Source organism: Saccostrea cucullata, unplaced genomic scaffold (genome assembly GCF_032062105.1).
Source record: "Saccostrea cucullata isolate Sc308-1 unplaced genomic scaffold, CSIRO_AGI_Scuc_v1 ctg774, whole genome shotgun sequence".
Taxonomy (NCBI): Eukaryota; Metazoa; Mollusca; class Bivalvia; order Ostreida; family Ostreidae; genus Saccostrea; species Saccostrea cuccullata.
The window spans coordinates 342,623-364,006 of NW_026929681.1; the positions used below are offsets into that span (position 1 = coordinate 342,623).

Here is a 21,384-nt window from a genome sequence, read left to right on the forward strand (position 1 = left end):
GCTCGACGTGAGATTTCGTCAGGCTCAAACCTCCTACCCTAGAATAAATTCCGATTTAGAATAAAAAGAAAAACCAGAAAACAAAACGAATTTTATTTTTCTTTCAAAATTATAGACCGAAATCTACACATCTCAATATGTATTAATCGACAGTATATGTACAAATGACAGGTGTTACCATTACGTAAACTAAGTGAAAGTTTTAAATGTATTGAGTAATGTCTCTATAGGAAAATAATCGGTTCTGATACATTGTACTCTGTTTCTTTGTAACATGCTTGGAAGTGTCACTCGCTAATTGAACAATCTATTTTAAGCAAAAAATGTGTAACATAAAATTACCAAGACACAAATAAATATATTAATGTTTCTGTCTAAAAAGTTCACTTTACATTCAACTATTTCAAACCAGAGTACGAGGGTTTTTCAATAAGTAAAGCAATGCATAGTATTTTTTTCACATTTAAAACGTTTTATTCAAGATCCCCTATTCTAAAAAATACCCATGATGTATCGTTTTGTCCTTGCAAAGTATTTGTATTCATTTTTAAGTAGGTGTGGTAACAACACTGAACTGAAAACTATTGATGGATGATCTCAAGAATGTCAAGGGAATGAAAAAAAGAGAGCTTATTAATATAATAATATTTTAAATAAATCGTCAGAAAACGTATATTAAAGATTTGATATTGATATGTTAAGAATTGATTTTTACTGCAGCTGTATAATAATTTTCAGATGGATAAGAAAGAGAAAAAGATTAAATTCAGGGCTTTTCCATCGCAAATATTCGCTTGACTGCAGTTATTGTTGGATCTTTGTATTCCAAAAAAAAAGCATTAAAAGAATTAAAGGAAGACAGAAATTTATTAGATATTTCAAGGGAAGATTATTTATAATTGCTATGGGTATTCTCATAGATAAGTATGCTGTGGTGTTCTAAACAAAGAATTGTAAAAAGAGTAACAGGGGATGCTTTGAGGAATTGAACATATTAAGAATCTGTACTTTTCTTATTTTAGATAGCATATTGCATTATTAATTGAACGACCCTCGTTCACAGAATTCATTCATAATTTTCATCAAACAAGAAAATGAAACAATAACACTCAGGTAATACATGTTGTAAGCTTACATAGCTTAAAAAACTAGGACTTTACAAGCTGCTATAGATGCATTTTGCATGAAACAGACGTCTAACTTCGGAGAACTTTCAGGGCGAAAGCCTTTAGTCTGAGAAAGGTTGCAAGTTCCCATCTTATTGATTACAGTATATGTTCTCCGTGGTACTTTGAATGTAATCGTACACACATTTTACGGCAAAGCTGTATTCATCCTGTTTATGTATATAAAAAATATTAAAAATCATAAGAAATTCATGTATCTACATGTACGAGAGGCTATCAAAAACTTCTTGGACTGATGTGATGCACATAATACTATTAATTCTCTGCTAACAAAACTATTAAGCAACATAACACAGCAAAAGGGAAAAAAGTATTAAAAATCTTAGCTTAATGCGTTGATGATTTGTTAAATTATCATAATGAAAAGTCATAACGGTATACACCATGTATGTTTAATTCTTAAAACTGTAAGTTGGCGAACTTTCATATCAAATTGCTTAACAAAGGACACATCTCTTCCCCAGCTTGGTTTTATTCGAAGACGGAACAGACATCACTTTTTAACATCCCCCTTCCTTCACATTAACAATCGATCCAATTAATGACTAAACTTTTCGCAAGTCTTTTGTCTTCATAAACTGTTACAAATTATTATAAGCTTCTGTAAAGGAATTTCCATGATACTCGTTTACCTTAACAGACATTCGTTTCTCGCATACGACTGAGTCGACCATTTTTTATCACAAGTGGCATGCATATTGACGTAATTTTCATATTGTGACGTCACTAACATTGAGGAAAACATTTATTACAGATGCTTTTATAAAACACGTGTATGGCTCTATGTGTGCCAAATTTCATTCTGTTCTGAATAGTGGTTTTGTAAATATAGATATAGTTCGCGAAAATCACCCCCTATATAATCAGAATGCTGTTTTTTATATATGCGCAAACCCCTTACCTTTACAATTATTTTGGTGAGATTGGCTGGAGTTTATTAAATACTCACATCGGTCTTCTTTATTTGATTTGACAATGTCATGAGCATCTAATTGCAATGCATAATATTATAAAAGGATCAAGAAATAGTGAAAGATTCTTTCTTAATTAAGCAACATAATTTGCTTTTCAAACTTCATATTTATTACAAATGTTTCATAGATACTCAGAAATAAAATCTTCACCAAAAACTTTAATCTGTTCACTCATCCGGAAAATATAGGTCAGATCCAGCATATGAAGCAAGCCTGGTAGAGGTCATCTCATAGATATACAACTTTTAAAAGTTTGGTCTATAGGGCTTATAATTACTTGGAAATGATACGTGCACCAAAAACTTTTACCAGCCTTAAAAACTTTAATTTGCTGCCAAACATTAACCTGGTAATTTCTTAGCTGAAATTGCAGCATCTGAAACTTAACTAGTATAATTATAAACATAATAAGCATTTTGCATGTATACGTAATCATTGTATTGCATAAAATTAATTAATGAGAAAACTGCACTTTTACCTTTAATCTTGGACATTGACGCCGACACAAAGAGTATCACATAAGCCCCCTTTCACGTTTCAACTTCGTTGAGGTGAGCTAAAAACGTCATCTTCGATGTTTAAACTGATGATTTAGTTTATTATTGATGGAAAAGATGATGCATACTTAATGTTAAAAAATAACTGATGTAACTCAAGAGGCTTTAATCCTATAAAGGTCATTAGTTTTTTTTTTTTTTTTGATAACCCCTCAAATATATAATTTCTCATTTTTTTTGTTCCTGAATATACATGTATCTTTCGTAAAGATAAAACAATTAAAGATCTAAATTAATTTTGAAAAGGTGTACATTGAATAAACACTTACAAAACTGGAAAAGAATTCTGGTCTTCTAACTTGAAGTTGTCTGACGACAGTGAAAATATCAATACAGTCGTCTGTGTTAATCTGTTGTATCACGTTATGAACAGCACAGAAAACTCCACACAGGGACGCTCCATTGCTAAACAACAAGCAATACCAACTAATGTACACCTTTAATTTACAATCTTGTTTAATAATGTAAATGAAAGCATTTTCACAATGAATGGTTTATAGAATGCTTACATATCATATTTTTCTAAAACCTAAACAGGTAAACTCAAGTACAAAGAACTTATCACATGATTAAATGATTTCAATTACTAAGACTTTTTAAAACAATATAGACACAGAAATATTTGTCGCCCGGAGGATTAAATTTCGTTTATTCGTTGTTAATAATTAGAAACAAAATAAATCCCACACGATTTTTTTCTATGACAATATTTTTGCGTCGGTTAAATTAGAAAACAACGCTTTTTATTGTCCGTGATATTTGTGTTTGTACAGTAACTCCCAATGCGATTGTTTACTTGAATCCTTATAAGGATATTTAAGAATCTAGTTTTTCGGAAAGCTTAATTCAAAATATCCATTTTTTCATTTAACAGAGGTTTTCTTATTACATAATTATCATTCTAAATATTCAGTATCACTCGAAAAAAAAATGTTTAAACAATTTTTTTTTTTAGATTATTTAAGGAATTACTCTATTTCGTGGCCAAATTATTCCATGATAACCTGGTTTGGGTCAGTATACGCTTAATAATCCGTGAAGCGGACTCAAAACTGACTCAAACGATGTTATCATCGAATAACTTAGAATCACTTCTGAAAATTTAATTCTAAAAATATTAAACAACTGTTAAATTTGTGATATTGTGTAAAACTGTGTTGCTTCTTATGAGTTCAAATTTGCCGGTCAATAATACTTCCCTAGTAACGGAAGTTTCAAAGGTTAACAGATTTACAGATCAGCCATTTTTTTTAAACAGCTACTGTTTGAAGTTGAAGGAACATTTATTAAATGAAATTATCAGTAAATATATGGATCGAATGATTCAGCTGGTTGTCAGGGGGTGTGTAAACCACAAGGTTATTAAGAAATAATTTTAACAATTTTGTTGTTGAGAGATAAAATATATATAATTGACAAGACAATAGTTACCTGCAGATTATTGTGATTGGATTTTCTGTCTTCACGTTTAATGCAGCAACTACAAGATTCCGAATCTGAAAAGTGTCCAGAGGCTTTCCGGATATTTTAATTCCGACCTTTGGTTCGATGACAGTGACAGAATGAACCTCATCTTCACTCTAAAATGAATGTTATTAAAATGTGTTACATTATGCATGTATCTCCCGTTTCCAAATACGTTAAAATCACAACGCCTAAAATATGAAATACCAAGCAATTACATGCAGTTCACGTTCAAAATCACTATTTTTTAAAAGGGTAATTGCTCAATTTAACAGAAAAAGGGATTAGTTCAAAGATATTAATTTATTTTTTAATATGTCGTAACATTAGGGAAAAGTTCACAAATGTAGATTGCAATGTTACAACGCATTTTGAAAAAATACGCACTTTGAAAAAAAAATGTCAAAGTGCGTTAAATTTGGGACGAAATCATTGCACGTTGAAAAAATAGATTTTCTTTTCAAAGTGCGCGAATACATGTATCGACCATATTAACGCACTTTGAAAAAAATATGCACAGATTGGTCAATATTCTTGCAAATCTTTGGAATGTTAAATAATTGAACCTGTTTGATAACTCTTTGGTGATGAGTTCACTTCAGGATGTGAAAGTGAGCGATTTTGATTTTTCCGTACTTTGAAAATTATATCTCTCTTAGATATTTTACTGAAGTTTTGCGGTTTGTATGCATTTTATATGTAAACTAAAATTTATTGAAAGTTTTCAACGTCATACCATTAATGCAAATACCTATATTTGGGTGTAGCATAAGCATCGGTACCTCTTGGGGGATTCTTAGGAACTCAAATGTTTTGCAAAGATATATAGGCATTGAAAATCTTGGCTTGCTTTTGAGGGGGGTGTCCACTTTCAATTTGCTATGAACGACTTTGTACAATGTATAAAAAAAAGAGTTGGGCTGAGAGACCATCTACTCGCCTTTTCCTTGTTCCCAATGGTTAAATGAATATATGTAAATTAAAATGTTTTTCGAAAGATATAATGAATAAAAGTTGATTCTCTCTATTACTAAAAGCTAAGTATACAGATTTTTTTTTTCTTTTATACATGTTTTTTTCAAAGTGCGTTTAACTTATATGTCCCAAAGTAAAAAAGTGATTATGTACACTCTTTACGCACTTTGAAATATATTTTTCAAAGTGAGTTGAGAGTGTCCCAAATTTAACGCACTTTGAAAAAAAAATTCAAAGTGCGTAATTTTTTCAAAGTGCCTTGCCACATTGCAAACATAGGATTTTTTTTTATTGCTATCTCTTTTATATTTAATGCTAAGCACGAGACATTAACTCACCTTGTTCTGCAAAACATGAATGGCGGTGCTTTTAACTTCAGTGTTTGATATAGACTGCCAATGAACCGTATATGGATTGACTGATTTTGAGGAGGAGGGATTAGGAAACCACGACGAACTCTACAAGAAGGTTCAGGAGTATGAAATAAAAATAAGGAAAAAAAAATAATTAGAATACAAATAAATTATAAATATTTATCTTTACACAAGGAGTTAAAATGGCATTTTTGGCATTTCTCTCAATGTTCATGCAATTTAGGAATTTTTATAGTGTAATATGTTAAAATACACTATTGAGCATGTCCCGAGAAACTTAGCAGTAAAAACAAATCATGTATTTGAAAAAAAATAAAATTTATACTGAATTGTGAAGTTGCATTTTCGTAATTTCTGGAGAATTTTTTTTTCTTTTATAGAAATGAATAAATCAAAGATGATTACAAGTGAGCACTCTACATGTAGGTGTTTGTTTTCAGAAACGTTTTCGTATAGCAATCTATTTTGTTTAAGTTTGTGTATGGGATTTTTCATTTAACTAGACAAATACATTATGAAATAAGATATGTTTTAAAAAATACGTATACGACTTGATAAAATAAATTTGTAAATAAGAGGTCCATTCACCATATCGTTCAACTGAGCATATTAGCCTGGACTAAAGAGAAGAAATCGGCAGGAAAACGCAACTCCACCCTTTGCCACCCAGAGAAAGGATGGTAGGATGGGTGCATAAATAAAACAAATCAATCTACACTACCTTAGAATATGTTTTTGTAATCTTTTAAACATTTTTTTTTTACTTATTCATCGTTTTTAATCCATTGGACGAATGCTTGACCCTTCATTTAAACAAATTTTAAGTCACTTTACTTTATTACACGCTCAATTGATACAGTTGATCTTCAAAATAAATCTGGGTTATCACATGTTTTCAGGCGGGTACACAGAAGGGTAGACAGACGGACCGATGAAAAGCAGACAGACGTGAGGAAAATGTGAAAGAATAATATTTTTAAACGTTAGATTATGCAATTTTTCAATGATTACATACCGAGTCAACCTCTTTAAGTGGGTCCATACAAATCACAATGTCAGATTCATGGTCACTGAGCAAGCGCAGGAAGTCCACGGCGTCCTCTGCCGGGGGATAATGCGTTACTATGAACGCTTTACTGTTGATAAAAGACTGTTAAAAAAAAATAGATAGCGTAATGGAATTATAACCCACTCTGTAAATGAATGTGCATCTTGTTTTCGTAATAATTGACTCACATGAATAATTTCAATGTTATACTTTCAAGATTACTTATAGGTCTGCGTTCCTTTACGTTCAATTTTTATTGATACAGTTAATATTCAAAAGAAATCTGGATAATCACATGCTTACAGGCGGGTACACAGACATATACTTTGTTGTATTGATGAAATAGAGAGATTTTTTTTTTGAGGAAAAAAAAAAAGAATAATAATTTTAAACGTTAGTTTGCATTTACAATAAACATAAAAATTCAATTTTTTTTAATTTTTCATACAAATCACAAAAAATTCTGATCATTACATACGGCAGTTTCTAACATAAGATTTCTAACTTTCGGGGATAATGCGTTACTATGAACGCTTTACTGTTGATATAAGACTATAAAAAATAGATAGCGTAATTGAATTAAAATCCACTCTGTAAATGAATGTGCATCTTGATTTCTTAATATTTGGCTCACTGAAATTTCAATGTTGTATTGTGAATATCTATTGATATCTTTTTTTTTTTTCAAAAAATAAACGATATGAAACCGTTTGTCTTACCGGTAAACAGATAGCGTTTATGAAACTCCCTCGTTTTGGTACATTGGACGGAAGATGAATGCTATACTTGTCCACTATTTATGAAAATAAAAAAACAAATTTATTAACTATCTATTTCTTTTTTTCCAAATAACAGTTTTATAAAGATTTTTAAGTATTCAGCTGACCAATCTATAACTGCCTTAGATTTTGCTTGAAAAAATAAACTACTCACAAGGTAGTATGCCGATAGAATGTGCTTCCACAAGGCTCTGTATTGCTAACTTGTAGTCACAGTCTGTGTAGACAGGACGTATCTTCATCAGGGTCTGTATCAAGGAGAAACAGGGTGAACTATTTTCACAAATCTTAATTCCCCTAACTGTCCTCCTAGTCTTCCCTTATATATCATTATCCAAGTTCCTTCTCAAATTAATGTGTTTCATGTTTGAGTGTTTAAGCTGAATATTTATGATGCTTGAATTTCCTTTTTGATTCTTAATAGTGGGTCCTTGTATTGATTTACTTTGCATACCTACCTGTATCTATCTATCATCTATTTATTATTCAAATTATACCGTATAAGTAGAATTTTTAGCCAGGATTTAATTTTGGCATTTTTAGCGAGGGTGCTGATATCGCTAAAATTTAATATCGCTAAATATTAATTGCGTTTTATTTCAAAGGCTTCTTTGGTAAACATTTTAAAATCGCTACAATTGCATCTCGCTAAAAAATAGAATAGCAGTTTTTAAGCACAAATCACTAAATTTACGTCTCGCTAATATTTCCACTTATACGGTATGTACATGTATACTTACCTGAAATTCTTTTCGTAAAGTACTTTGATTTGCAGGTTTGTCAATGGATATGGTCTCCACATTTTTGATGAAGTCGGCAACCGTTATGGTATTTACAGGTGATTTAAATATTTCGTTTAATGCAAGAAAAATGGTCATATACTGTTCCTGCAATATAGAGGTGTAATTCATTTAGAGTACCGGATTATTTCCTTTTTTGAAAACTAATCAAAAAGAACATATTTTGAGATTGAAAATGAACAAACACAAAAGAAGTTTACAGTGAAGAAAATTTAATACTTTACTTTATGTTTTTTTCTAAGCACGTGATGATTGAAAATAATAATAGAGACAAAAGCAATGAAAGGCTACATTGTTTTGGGCTTTCACCGAATATAAATTTTCATGAGCGTCATCATAATTTACATTTAAAAAGCTAGTCATGATTATATTACTCTTTACTTGTACATGGGTTTGGACGTCGTTTCTTTGTATGATGTTTAATTCCATCTTGAAAATTTTTCACTCGTATAGGGAAGCCACCACTTGCCAGTGGACGGCTGCAAATTTACATTTTTACTCAGCACTCAAAGACCTTAAGTAGTGAACAATCTTTATCCAAAGCAGTTTCTACTACAACATTGGAACACAGTATCATCGGAAGGACTAGTCTTCACGTCCCGTAGTCATAGATTTGAACTCGCTACTTAAGGATAAACTCCTTATTCTGCTACTCTAGGTAAGACGATTTAACTACTGTGCCACGCGGGTGACGGCGATACAAATTTATGTAAAACATGAATGTTTAATTTCCATAGATCGGATAATTTTTATTTCTCTCACAGTTTCTCCAAAGAAATAACATTCAACTAAACGAGAGAAAATAAGTGAAGACGTTACAAATATTTATCATACCCCCACTGATTTTTTCCAATATAAAAGTTAGGTAGTAAAATATGAATAATTCCCTAGAACCTCTGTAAATGAACTAATCCCCATGCATTAGTCAAATGAGCTAATCCCTGCTTCTGAAGCTAATTCCCCAGTTATCAATAATCCTCTAGATTTTAATTTTTCCATCGGTCTAATATGTTAATGGACTAATCTCCGTGCCGTAGTCCATAAGCTAAATCCCTGTCATTCGTAATCATCTATTTTTTTTAACTTTTGTATCGGTATAAAAACAGTTTAAAAAAAACATCAATTGTGAGAGTTAGCAAGTTTCAAGTTCCCCTCGACAAGGACAGTTTCCCTCGGCTACGCCTCCGGATATAATCCTGGCTTTGGGAGACTGGAATCTTGCTAACTCCCCGAATTATATACTTTAACTGTATAATATGTTTACGCATTATAAATTGTTAGCAAAATAAGAGACCTCTAAAATGTTGCTTAATATAAAAGAAAGGTTCATACATAGGTTTGGACCATATTCATCCTATTTTCTCTCATCTTCTTGATATACTCTGCTATGTTAACTTTCCCTGTCTTTCTTCCTATCTTGTTCAGAACGTCTATTGCTATGTAGGTCCCTGTCCTTCCTATACCTGCACTAAAATGAAAAAAAAGAATTCAAATATTGAATAAAATATATTTAAGGTGATTCGAACCTGTCGTGAAAGTAATTGGAATTTTAAAAGATGGTTTCCTTCGGATAGAGGACAAGTTTGTGGTTAAAGAATCATAAAAAATATATATGTTAATGCGCTCGTTTCCATGGCAACATCCTCTGAATATGCCCTTGTTTGAAATTGTAAAATCTGTGAAAAAAATCCCACTGCCAGTAAAAAAAAGTATGAAAATACTTACAAATTATAATCAGAATTTATTTATTTTCATGTATAAAAAAGGGTATCAGATCAACATCATCTTGTCATTTTTACACATAGATAGTACATTCCAATAACATTCTACGACAGCCTGAATTTCCTCTGTCGTCTTAAAAATTGTCCATTTTTTCTTAACTCTGACAACAAAAATGGTTATAAAAACACACTAAAAGTAATTGGATATTTTTTTTTCTAACCTTTATTTTAAATAAGAGATATATAGCTAAGTAACAGAGGGGAGAAATTGGTATGGTCATAAGTCAAATAAAAAGATATTCTAATCCGAATTTCCTCTGGTCTATTTTTAAAAATTACCCCGAAATACATATATACATATATTGGCAATTGAGGCTTAACAGCTTAATCAAAATTAATCAATGTCAATTTATTTAATAAAATATGTTAAAAACATACTTTAGATAATACTATACATGATATAAATTTTTTCATAATTTTTTAAAGATTTTATTTGTATACCTAATTTAGAAAATAACACTGACATATTTGCACAGTTCAGGTGAAAAAAAGTGCACATTACAAATCTAATTTCCTCTGAATTTTTTAAAATAACAAACCAATAATGTAAAATGTTTGCCTTAATAAAAACAAGAAATCTGTGAGCCAATGCTCACTAGTAATACATGTTCCCACGCTCTGATGTAAATAAGCACTATCATGTTAATATACACAAGTTCAATTACAGGCAGATGCACAGAAAATATGAAGTTGACATCAGATTCATATCAAAATTAATCCCACCATATGGCATGCCTCAACAAAGAGTGTAATAAAATTTCAAGCATCCGCTATGAATAGCTAATGAGAAAACTGCATCGAAAATTGTTATAGGTGAAACAGACAGACGCACGACAAACAGGAAGTTGATATTCGATTTAAAAAAAAAATGTAGCTAAACATTTGGCATACCTTAGAGAAGATTGTGTTAAAATTTCAAGCATCTACAATGATTAGTTGCAGAGAAAACTGCGACGAAAATTTGTTATGTATGAAACGGACAGATGCACAGACAAACAGGAAGTTGACATCGGATTTGAGCAAAAAATGTATCCCATCACATGGCATGCCTCAGAGAAGATTGTATTAAAATTTCAAGCATCTACGATGAGTAGTTGCTGAGAAAACTGCGACGAAAACTTGTTTCGGACGGACACACAGACAGACAGACAGACGCACAAGGGAAAAACAGTATACCCCCCTCTCCTTCGGAGCCGGGGTATAAAAAATATATATATCCATGGACTGACCTTTCCCTGCCATTTAAAATATAATATATCATATTGGAATATGGAACATAATGATATACATATGACCCAATTTCAGTAAATTAAGAATAAGTTTGACGGTTTACAATTCAAATTTCCTCTTCCTGAACACACACACACACACAAAAGGAATTTTTAATTTTTTTTTAAAAATCTAGAAAAAACGAATGACAAAAATGACAAAACATTTATATAACATTTTTGAAAAAGTTTTCCTATTATATCACAAATATATTTTTATCAATATGCCCTGAAAAACTGCTTAATCACGCCGGATATAGTTATGTTCCACCAGAAACAGTTATATTGCCCTCCCAAACACAGTTATGTTCCCTCGCGTGCAATCATTCTGTGTATTAAATATGTTGGATTCGAAATTTACAGAGGCAGTTGTTAAGCAAATGTAAACAGTTCTGCTAAAATTCAAAAGTCTGGACAACATCTGTGATTTGTTTATTTGAATTTAGATGAATCAAATAATTTAATTGAGGAGAAAAAATCCTTAAATACACCAAACGTTATCAACTTGTCAGTATACTGAAAACTCTCTGCCATGAAACAGGACGGGATATTTCTGAATTATACTCAACGTACATGTTTACATAGGCCTAGTGTTCAATAAATATGTTCGATGATCGATTAGGGTTCAATGATTAAAAATGTTATATACCATATATTACATGGCTTAATTCTTGGGCATTAATACCAGAATATTTGCCCCTCTGTGACAGGAAAGCCCTGGAGTGTTATGTCACCCTCTGCCTTCGGCATCGAGCAACATAACACTCCAGGGCTTTCCTGTCACCGAGGAGCAAATATTCTAGTATGCTGCCCTTGAAGACATGTAATATATGTATAATGTATCATTGCTTAACTTTTGCAAGCTTAAACTTAGGAATAACATAAATGGGCACACTGACTGGAAAAAAGACGGATTTAGTACAGTGTATTACAAAAGTTCCTCAAAAAGTATATCATTTACATGTATGCAGCAGGTCTGTTCATACAGAAGTGCTTTAAATCTTATGGGAGGTTCTGACACAAATGCTTCTTCCCTTTTATTTTTCCAACTTCAATCTTGACTTTCTGTGGCTTTCAATTGGTAAAATTCTGATGAACAATTAAGTCTTTCATTGCAGCTTGAGTGTAAACACCTCGGTCATGTTGACATGTGGCCAAATTCAACACAGATGAGATTCTTTGCCTGAAAAAAAAAAACTTTACTCAGTTACAGCCTTATTGACAGGTGGACACAGAATATACATGTAATAATGTAACATCTTTTATGAAATTACCTATTACTGACTGATTATTGATATTCTAATAGTAATATTCCAATGAAATAAAAATAGCATGATACCTACAAAATAATATTTACATTCCACATGTATTTAGCCTATGAAATGCATAGAATTTTGGGCATATAATACAAAATTACATTGACAGTAAGCTCAAAAGGTAAATATTAAGTTTTTTTCAATTTTATGTTTATGTCACAAACCTTGAATACCATGCGACATCATATGGGAAAATCAAAATTCACTCTCAAATTGAAGAGTTTAACATTCATTTAGTAGATTTGGCATGACTCTTTCATTAATTAAAACTTACCCCAAGGATAATACAAAGGATTTTGAATAACATTAATTTTGCAGATAATACAGGGAGTTAAAATGTGCTGTATTCTTTGAATTTGCCCAACCGAGGTCAGGGTGAAAGGAGCAACAATAAAACGGGGCGAAATTTCCCGGTATACAGTAATATGTACATTTTATCAGTCTGACATGTACTATAATAATTTTAGCAAGTTTACTTTTTAAAATTTGAAAAGTTTATCAATTTAGAATTATAATTTTTTCATACCCAGCCAGATGGTTTAAGCATCACAGTTGTCTTTTAGCACATCTGGATCAAAGGGATTATACTGCAAAGTGTTGACTCAGGTTGTACATTTTGACTGCTTACTGATGGAAACTCCAGTAATTTCATCTGGCGGTTATTAAAAACCTATCGAGAAAACAAATCACTTATCTGACAGTATTCAACTTACATGTGAATTTTATAGACTTCTGTGAAAATTTTATAGACCTTCCTTTTTATAAATTATTTCCGAACAAAAACTAATAAATGAATGTGTGCTGTAAACATGAACATAGAACCAGTGTCCTCAACAATGTTTCATAAAATGAAAATACATATAATATAATAATTGGTCAACTGTTTTTTTTTTTTTTTTTTTTTTTTTACAAAAAGACTTTTTATCATGTTATTTTAACTGTGTGTCATTACATCAATTTTGTAGGAAAGACATCAACTCATAGCGAGCGCAGTGAGTGTCGCGAAGCAACGCTCGTCACTGCGAGCTCTAACGACAACGCCTGGGCGAAGAGAAAATTCGGACTACTCTACATTCATTCGATAGAATTTTTTGACGCAGTAATTTGGACCCACAATGCATCATTTGTTTTAGCTACGTTCTCGCGAGAATAACGGCAAATGTTCAACAAAAAGTTTACTCGCCTTGATTAAATGGATACATATTGAAGATAAATAGTAAACGAAACGTTCTTCATTAACTTTCAGCACAGTTCAGTTTTTTCTTGGTATTGCAACTAACATACGACGTCATGTGACGTCAGAGTCTAGACGCACCAAATGTCACGTGCGGTTTGACGAGCCCGATCTTAATTAAAACAATAGAAGAGTTTGCGCTCGCTCTAACGGTCGCACCGTCAACATATTATTTTAAAAATTATAAACATGGGAGCTATTTTTTTTTCCGTCACTCAATGACCAATCATGAAATGTGCATGATTTTTGCTATTTTCTCATTTGTGTGAATAAATTCAATATTGTTTTAAAGGACAAGTACAAAATATCTTTATCACGAGAATAAGAACTCACTGCATCAATGGTGTCATTCTCATTGACTCATTCTATGCACTGCCCATACATTGTAGCAGCCATGTGAAATTTTTTTCCCTTCATTTTCGAGATGAGACAAAAACGTACATAGATCATATTATACTTCTGCATTTACTTGATTAGCTAACCTTTCACCATGATGTAAATAAACTGTGTCTTTTTAGAAGACATTACGTACTAAACATAGTGAACAAGAAGGCTCGGTCGGAACATTTTGTTGGATTTACCTGAAAATCATGGTGTACATCTTGATCTTGTCGTGCAGGTTGACCCTAGAAATAAAATCGCCTGAACAGTTGTTGCAAGGTACCAAACAGCATAGATCAGTAGACTTCTTGGATACAAAAAATAAACGAATAAAGTATTTTTTCTTTGAAAACAAAAGAGACTGTCTCTCTGTCAACATGGTGGCGGAAAACGGCCAGGGAATTGTCGTAAATTCCTAATGTCGGAAGAAGACTCGAAATGCCAGTGTTGAATGATTTTATCAGAATTCTATTGAAAATTACTTTATTTGTCTCTCAAATCCTTGCTTGTGGTCCATAAAATTACTTTTATAACAAAATGAGACGTAATTATTAGTATCACGACATCAGTAGTGATCAGCCTATTTTCAGCAGTTCGAGTTGCGCGGTAGATTTGATTTCGTCACGTTCGAATCACCTTAATCCAAAAATATACGATGAAAATAATTCGAGAATTTGAAAAAAAAAATGCTTTATTTATATGTTATTTGTTCCTTTCTTTTGTATATCCTAAATAATATAAATACCGTTTATGTATAAAATGTTTACCTGCAGTGCACAAGGGTTGGACAGTTCTGATTGGTTACTGTTCTCGTCACGTGATCAAGAAAGACAACAAGACAGAGAGGATCAGGGGTTCCATGGTCTGGCTAAGCAGTATAATGGTATTGCGTCACCACACGAGATTTATTTGTCTGGAAATATATTAAAATAAATGTGTTTAAATAAATGAGCCATGTGAAAAAAATTAAAGTTTCTTATAATTTCATGTTACTAAATTCTCTCAATACATTTTTTAGAGCATTTGATCAAAAAGGTATAAACTCCATAGAGAGAAAAAAAGATTGTAGAAAGCGACGTGATTTACATTTTTTTTTTAAATTACATATCCGCGGGGCATTATCATATATTTTCACTTTATTTTCATACAAAAAAAAAGGTAGTCAAATTATTTTTTTAAGTTAGGATCTCTCTTATGTCTTCGATCTTTTGTTTTGTTGGATGAGGAAAGACGTTAAATAGTGTAAAATCAGCATATCATGTTTCTATTTAATATACAAGTACATACTCTCTTATGGATTAATGACATCTTCCGAACTTTGTAGAAAGCGTATACTTTTTCCTCAATTATATTGACAGAAAAAGTACCATCGTCAATGTTGTTGTTTTCATGTGGCCAATACTTAGTGCATTTTGTCTATCAAAAAGATATTTTAATGCCTTTAATCTATATTATGATGTTTGGAATAAAGAGATACTTGAATTTATTTTTCATGGTGTGTAGAAATGCATACCTTGTTTCCTTCCTTTAGGTTGGTCAACATAACAATTGTAGAAACGTGTTCTTGCCAAATCATAGCCCAAAAATCAGCGACTGTATTCTGTCTTGGACCTTTTAAAAACATATATTGACAACTCAGCCAAAATTTTGCATTATCTATACTCCTTCTATCAATGTTTAAGGTACCAAAGTCCATTTGTAGTTTCTCTTTAAAAATACACATGAATATTTGCAATCCGCATATTCCAAAAAAATATCTCTATACTCAAAAGTGAACGTTTGTTTTACTGAAAATATATTAGCCCTTTAAAAATAGTAATTAGATGTATATTACCTTGTGCTGCAATGTACTCCTTGTCTTTTCTTGAACCCTTAGGAACACAAGTTGTATTACAAAATATTTTTACTCTTCTTGAAAAATGATTTGGCAAAAGAAAGGATAAAAACGTTTATATAAATGAAATTATTCATTGAAAAAAACACACTGAATTACAAAAAAAAAAAAATAAAATAAATAAATTCAGCAGATGCAAATGCAAAATCGAAAGAATCTTATGCAAAACCAACGATAATTGATGCAACACAATCCTAAATTGAATTGAATATTTTATATCTTAATGAAAGCAAGATTAGGGGGAGCCAAAGAGTTCAATTCTACACTGCCTTTTTAAAAATAATTAAAAATAGTTGTAGTTGTTCCCACAGCACACAACATTTTTTTTTTATTTAGCTTCGTTAGTTGTAAGTAAATAAATAGCATGAAGACGGAATAATGAGTAGTAACATCGGGTTCCTTGCAAAAATAAACACAATTTTTTTTTCTTATGTCTTGTTTGAAAACCACCATATTTGACCCCCTTCTCCAAACCCTTCTTTCCCAACGTATAACAATCAATTTTCTATTTTTTTTTTTTCGTGATTGCTTAGTGCAGTGAATATTTTTGTTCTTTAATGATTGAAAACCCCAAAAGAAATCACTGAAAAGGGGGTTGTGAGTAAGCTTGTGGGGATTTTTTTCATGTATATTTAAATGTTCATATGGCCTTTAATAATTTACAAACTTGCTAACTATACGAAGGACCGAAAAACTGTAAGCTTAAACATATACTAAGAAGAAAAAAATATTTTAACTTGTGTTACTTAGCTCGAATTTTTTTTTAGATGATTAAAAAAACTCTGGATAGAGTAAAAAAAATTCCTTCCCAAGACATTCTGGATATTTCACCAATAGATTGGAAAGGGGGTGGGGTATATGGTCTTATGTTAATTTTACCTTAACAGCTGAGAAAATAAGAAAAAAAGATACCTACGGTAATGTAATTGGCATTTATGTAGTCTGATCCTGTCCCAGTATTCAGAATTACCCTTGAGTGGTCATCTATATAAAACGAAACAAAAAGATCAGCAGGCAAAGTTATTTTAAAAATTTCATTGTTAAAGAGTGTGAGAATTGGAACATTAAAAAAGGACATTTTTTTCAATTGGCTGTACATAATCTATTATGTTTCAATGTTTGTTTACAATTTTTAATCCATTGTATCAAGTTACCTATCTGTTAAGCTACACGTACTTTTTAAAAAAAGAATGAGACGGCGTGTTCATCGTAAAATGCAAAAATTGCACAAATTAATAATGATGATTTATTTTCTGATTTGGATACTTACATGGAAACGTTGTTTTAAATCTATTTTTAACCATGTTTTCATCTTTCTTCCCGGCGTCACATCTATACTTTTCCCCGTAAGGCAATGTCTGCAGCAGACAACATACCAAAAATTATCTTTTCGGCTTCATAATTCATTGGCTTATATAAAGCTAAAGTAAGCAAATGACAACGATCACTCTATTTTATATTTCGGAGATTGTAGTCTCAAACTTAGGCTTCTAAAAGAACACTGTAAACTTAAATATTGGAGTCTAACAGATTATTTTTGTTCATTTATTCAAACTTCACTTACTTATTCCTTCGGCCCAGTGGTTCTTGAAAAGAAGATTTGTAAATCTTTTTCATGTGTATTCTAATCTATGTTCCAACCGTACCCATGGGGATAATTATTAAAACAATTAAGAATCTACACTACCCCAGAATGCTTCCACATAAGTCTCAACATTTTTGCATTTTTGTAAATAAGACTCACTGCGTATTCTTTCTGAAATCCGTCATCTTCTTTTTTCCTCTTCTCGGCGATAACCGATTCGAGGTCTTTCAAAAGGATATCCTCGATGACTGTCTCATTGGCATAAAATTCCCCATAGGGATTTTCCGAATGTATTAACTCGTCTTCATCTATATCTTGATCTATCTTTGGAGAAAGAAAGGGTTTTTCATTTGGTACATTTTCATAATGTTCTTCTCGATTTCTTGATGAAACTGGTTTTAAATAAATATCAGAAAAACCCGTTTCTCCATCTTTCCTTGAAGCTAAAAAAGGACAAAATATTAATTTATATTAACCGCGGATTATACATTAAAACCAAGTTAAGATGTGGCTTATGAATATGATGCTTAACATTTGTAAGTAAAACTGATATCATTGTTATTAAAACCATCAAATTGTGCAATCTTTTTTTTAGTTTGGAAGTATTTAAAACTATATTTACAGGCACGTACATGAATTGTCAATGATGAGGAAGCGGGTCTACTCCCACTTATTTTCAAATGTAATTTTTTATTGTCAATTTAGAATGGATATACATGTATTCACTGAGGTGCTACATGTAGTTCTCCTATATTGTTATTTTCTTTGTTAGAGTCAAGTTTAATCATGCTAATGTATTTTAAAAATGTTTCCAGATAACCTGGAATATATTTCCTTCAAACACACACGCAAGCGATTAAAAATGAATTGAACATATTAAGATAAATTGTGCAGTTCACAGAGAGATTGAACTAAATCGTCAATGTGTAGACTACCTTTTCCTTTATTGACTTGATCAGTTGGTGCATTGTCTGCTTCATACATTGTTGAGCTGAGTCCACCTTGCCTAAAAGGTATATCCATGAGATTGAAATTCATAAATGTCATAAGAAACTTAAATAGCTTGTTTTTATCAAGATTTCTTCAAGATAATTCATTTAATGCACACGAATATTATCAATATTGTTCGGAGAAGACGAGAGTTGAAAGAAGAGCAAGAGCGGTAATGCAGGATCAATTCAACATGGATAGCAATCTTTCTATATTTTTTGCAGTCTTTAAAAAAAATTGCTACAAGCAAATCATACATGTATTAGCCATTACTCCATTTAGATATCTCCATGGAAGCGGTTTATTTGTAATAATCTCCATATCACTGTAAACTTTTGGTATTCTTTTAATATAAGGGAATTTGACAAAGCACAATGTTTTAAAGAATTCAACATATTTTCTAGGAAATTAAAGTTTCCATCAATTTTATCTTAGTTTTCCTTTTTCAATCAACAATATAGTATAATAGTATGTCATAAGAGTATGAATAAATGGACAAATGCAAAACAAATGCAATTGATCTCATGGGCAAAGTGGCCTTTGGAATCTCAGTCTGGATGATTATAAAAAAAATTTTAAATGTATAATAGACTGAATTCGACGAACAATTATCAAAGATGTGTAAAAGAAATGAAAGCATGAATATTCGGAAGCTCAATAAACACGATTAAAAAGTAAATTCACCTCCTTATCAGCAGCACTGCCGTTATAATTATTATACTCGCTACGACTACCCCCAAAACTCCTCCAATGACTGGTATTAAAATATCATCTCCATTCGTCTGAGGTATGGATTTCTACAAGGTTTATTATTTATTCTTTCTGTTTCAAAATGATACAACTGTTCAACAAATGAGAAAACACTGATCATTTCGGTTGTAACATTGCACGAGATTTATTTTTGATATTCCGTGACGAAAAGTGACATTGCAAAGATTTACATGAATAAACTTGTTTTGAGAAGTAAAAGAAAAAAAAACCTAGGTTAATGTGACTCTTTTACGAATTTTGTGCATGGTTACTTCCGCCATGAAAATTATTAAAAAAATCAAAGCGCACTTTTAATCATATGCATACTAGTATATATACATTTCTGAGGCATAACGTTCTTTAAAAGAAATCAAATTGAACACGAACACGCATGCGGAGTGAATGTGACATTGTAATTATTACCTGCAGTCCATCACAATATCCAGTTTTGGAGTCACAAGTTTCATTAATACATTCAGCACTACAGTTGTGCATGCAGTCGATTCCATAATTGTATGGCTCACACTCTGAAATCCGAGAGAAAACTGTTGTTGACTTATTGTTTCGTTCATAATACACATGCCTTCTAAATTCATGAAAATCAAACGTTCACACAACACACTCAGAGAGATAGATAGGTAGATATTTTTGAATGTACTGAGACAAAAAAGTAAAATTAAAAAACCGCCCTTCTTTCAAGAATGATTGAAATGACGAACAGTAACCGACAGCAAAAGATTATTGTGAAAGTGCAAATCAGAGCTGGGTTCATATGCCACAGTGGAGTATGCATCGGACAACGGAAAATATCCGCAGACATTTTTTAATGGCCTTACACATGTAAAATCCGTATGAAAAAGTCAGTCAACATTCGACTTAATTATAGATTGTTTTGACTTATACTGTTATTGTATATTGTATCGATCACAAACCTGCAACAATGATGAATTTTTAAATTAGACTTTGATGTTTTTGATTCATCATCTTGTTTCTCAATAATTGCTTCGATTTAAACAATCCATTAAAATGTAATTTTGATTCTTTTGTGATATGAATTTAGTTCCTATCGTAAACTGGTTTTGTAAAAGTTCTATATATATTACCATCTATACATAGAATTCCCTGGTAGCCTTCACTGCACCCATCTAAACAAGTTCCATTCACATGATGACAACTCGATTGAAGTAGACAATTTCCACAGCGTTCACTGCAGTTTGCTCCATATGTTCCATCAAAACATTCTAAAATAAAAGTTGATTTTTTTATCAGTTCATCATAAATATTCCTCAATTCTTAACTTCATATACGGTTTAATGGAATTTCTAAATTTTTGTTTTCATTTTTGCTGTGCATTGTTCATTGTTTATATTTATAACGTCTGATTTTTGAAACCAAAATGCAATATTAAGATATTGCTCTCACATAACAATTATTTTCATATAAAACATGTATAAAGAATTGGATGCAATGGAATCGAGAACTTGTATTTATTTTATTAAAGAACAGATGTCGTGAAAAACGTTATACGAATGTAGTCTTTATTTGATAAGGTATACATATACATGTATTTATATTGGAATACAATTACTATCATTGCACTGAGGCCCCTGCCAGCCAGCTTTACAACCCCCTTCGCACTCCCCAGAGGTTCCATCGCACCTGTTAGGGTAGGCACAGTTTCTACTGCAGTTTTGTCTACAATTTCTTCCAAACTTTCCATTAGAACAAGCTAAAAATAAATTTATACTAGACTTAGTTTAAAAAAGAATTGACATTATTGAATTTTTGACATATAATGATAAATGAATGATGAGTTCAGTTTCATTAATTTTGTGAATCATTACCTATTTTACAAAGGTTTCCTTCATATCCCGCGTCACAACCATCAAGACAAGAACCATTAACGTGGTGACATTGTTTATATCCCAGACAGGCCCCACATTGCATCTTACAAGTGTCTCCGTACATCTTTTTATCGCATTCTTTGATTTTAAAAGGAACTTGTTTTTAATATAATTAGATGTGAT

At 31.5% G+C, this 21,384-nt stretch overlaps 1 protein-coding gene across 1 annotated transcript; it reads right to left on the reverse strand.

Moving 5' to 3' along the window:
• Nucleotides 1-78: 78 nt before the first annotated feature.
• LOC134281785 (receptor-type tyrosine-protein phosphatase epsilon-like) lies at nt 79-21,333 on the reverse strand. The gene is given in 22 exon segments (XM_062764218.1): nt 79-1,336; nt 2,988-3,123; nt 4,150-4,298; nt 5,496-5,615; nt 6,547-6,681; nt 7,299-7,372; nt 7,513-7,606; nt 8,099-8,245; nt 9,491-9,626; nt 14,906-15,051; nt 15,426-15,554; nt 15,652-15,749; nt 15,973-16,009; nt 16,949-17,016; nt 17,303-17,390; nt 17,777-18,060; nt 18,553-18,623; nt 19,292-19,404; nt 19,781-19,884; nt 20,461-20,598; nt 20,946-21,086; nt 21,202-21,333. Coding segments are annotated over 22 exon segments (2,610 nt in total). The 5' UTR covers nt 21,326-21,333; the 3' UTR covers nt 79-1,258.
• Between the last annotated feature and the right edge of the window lie 51 nt (nt 21,334-21,384).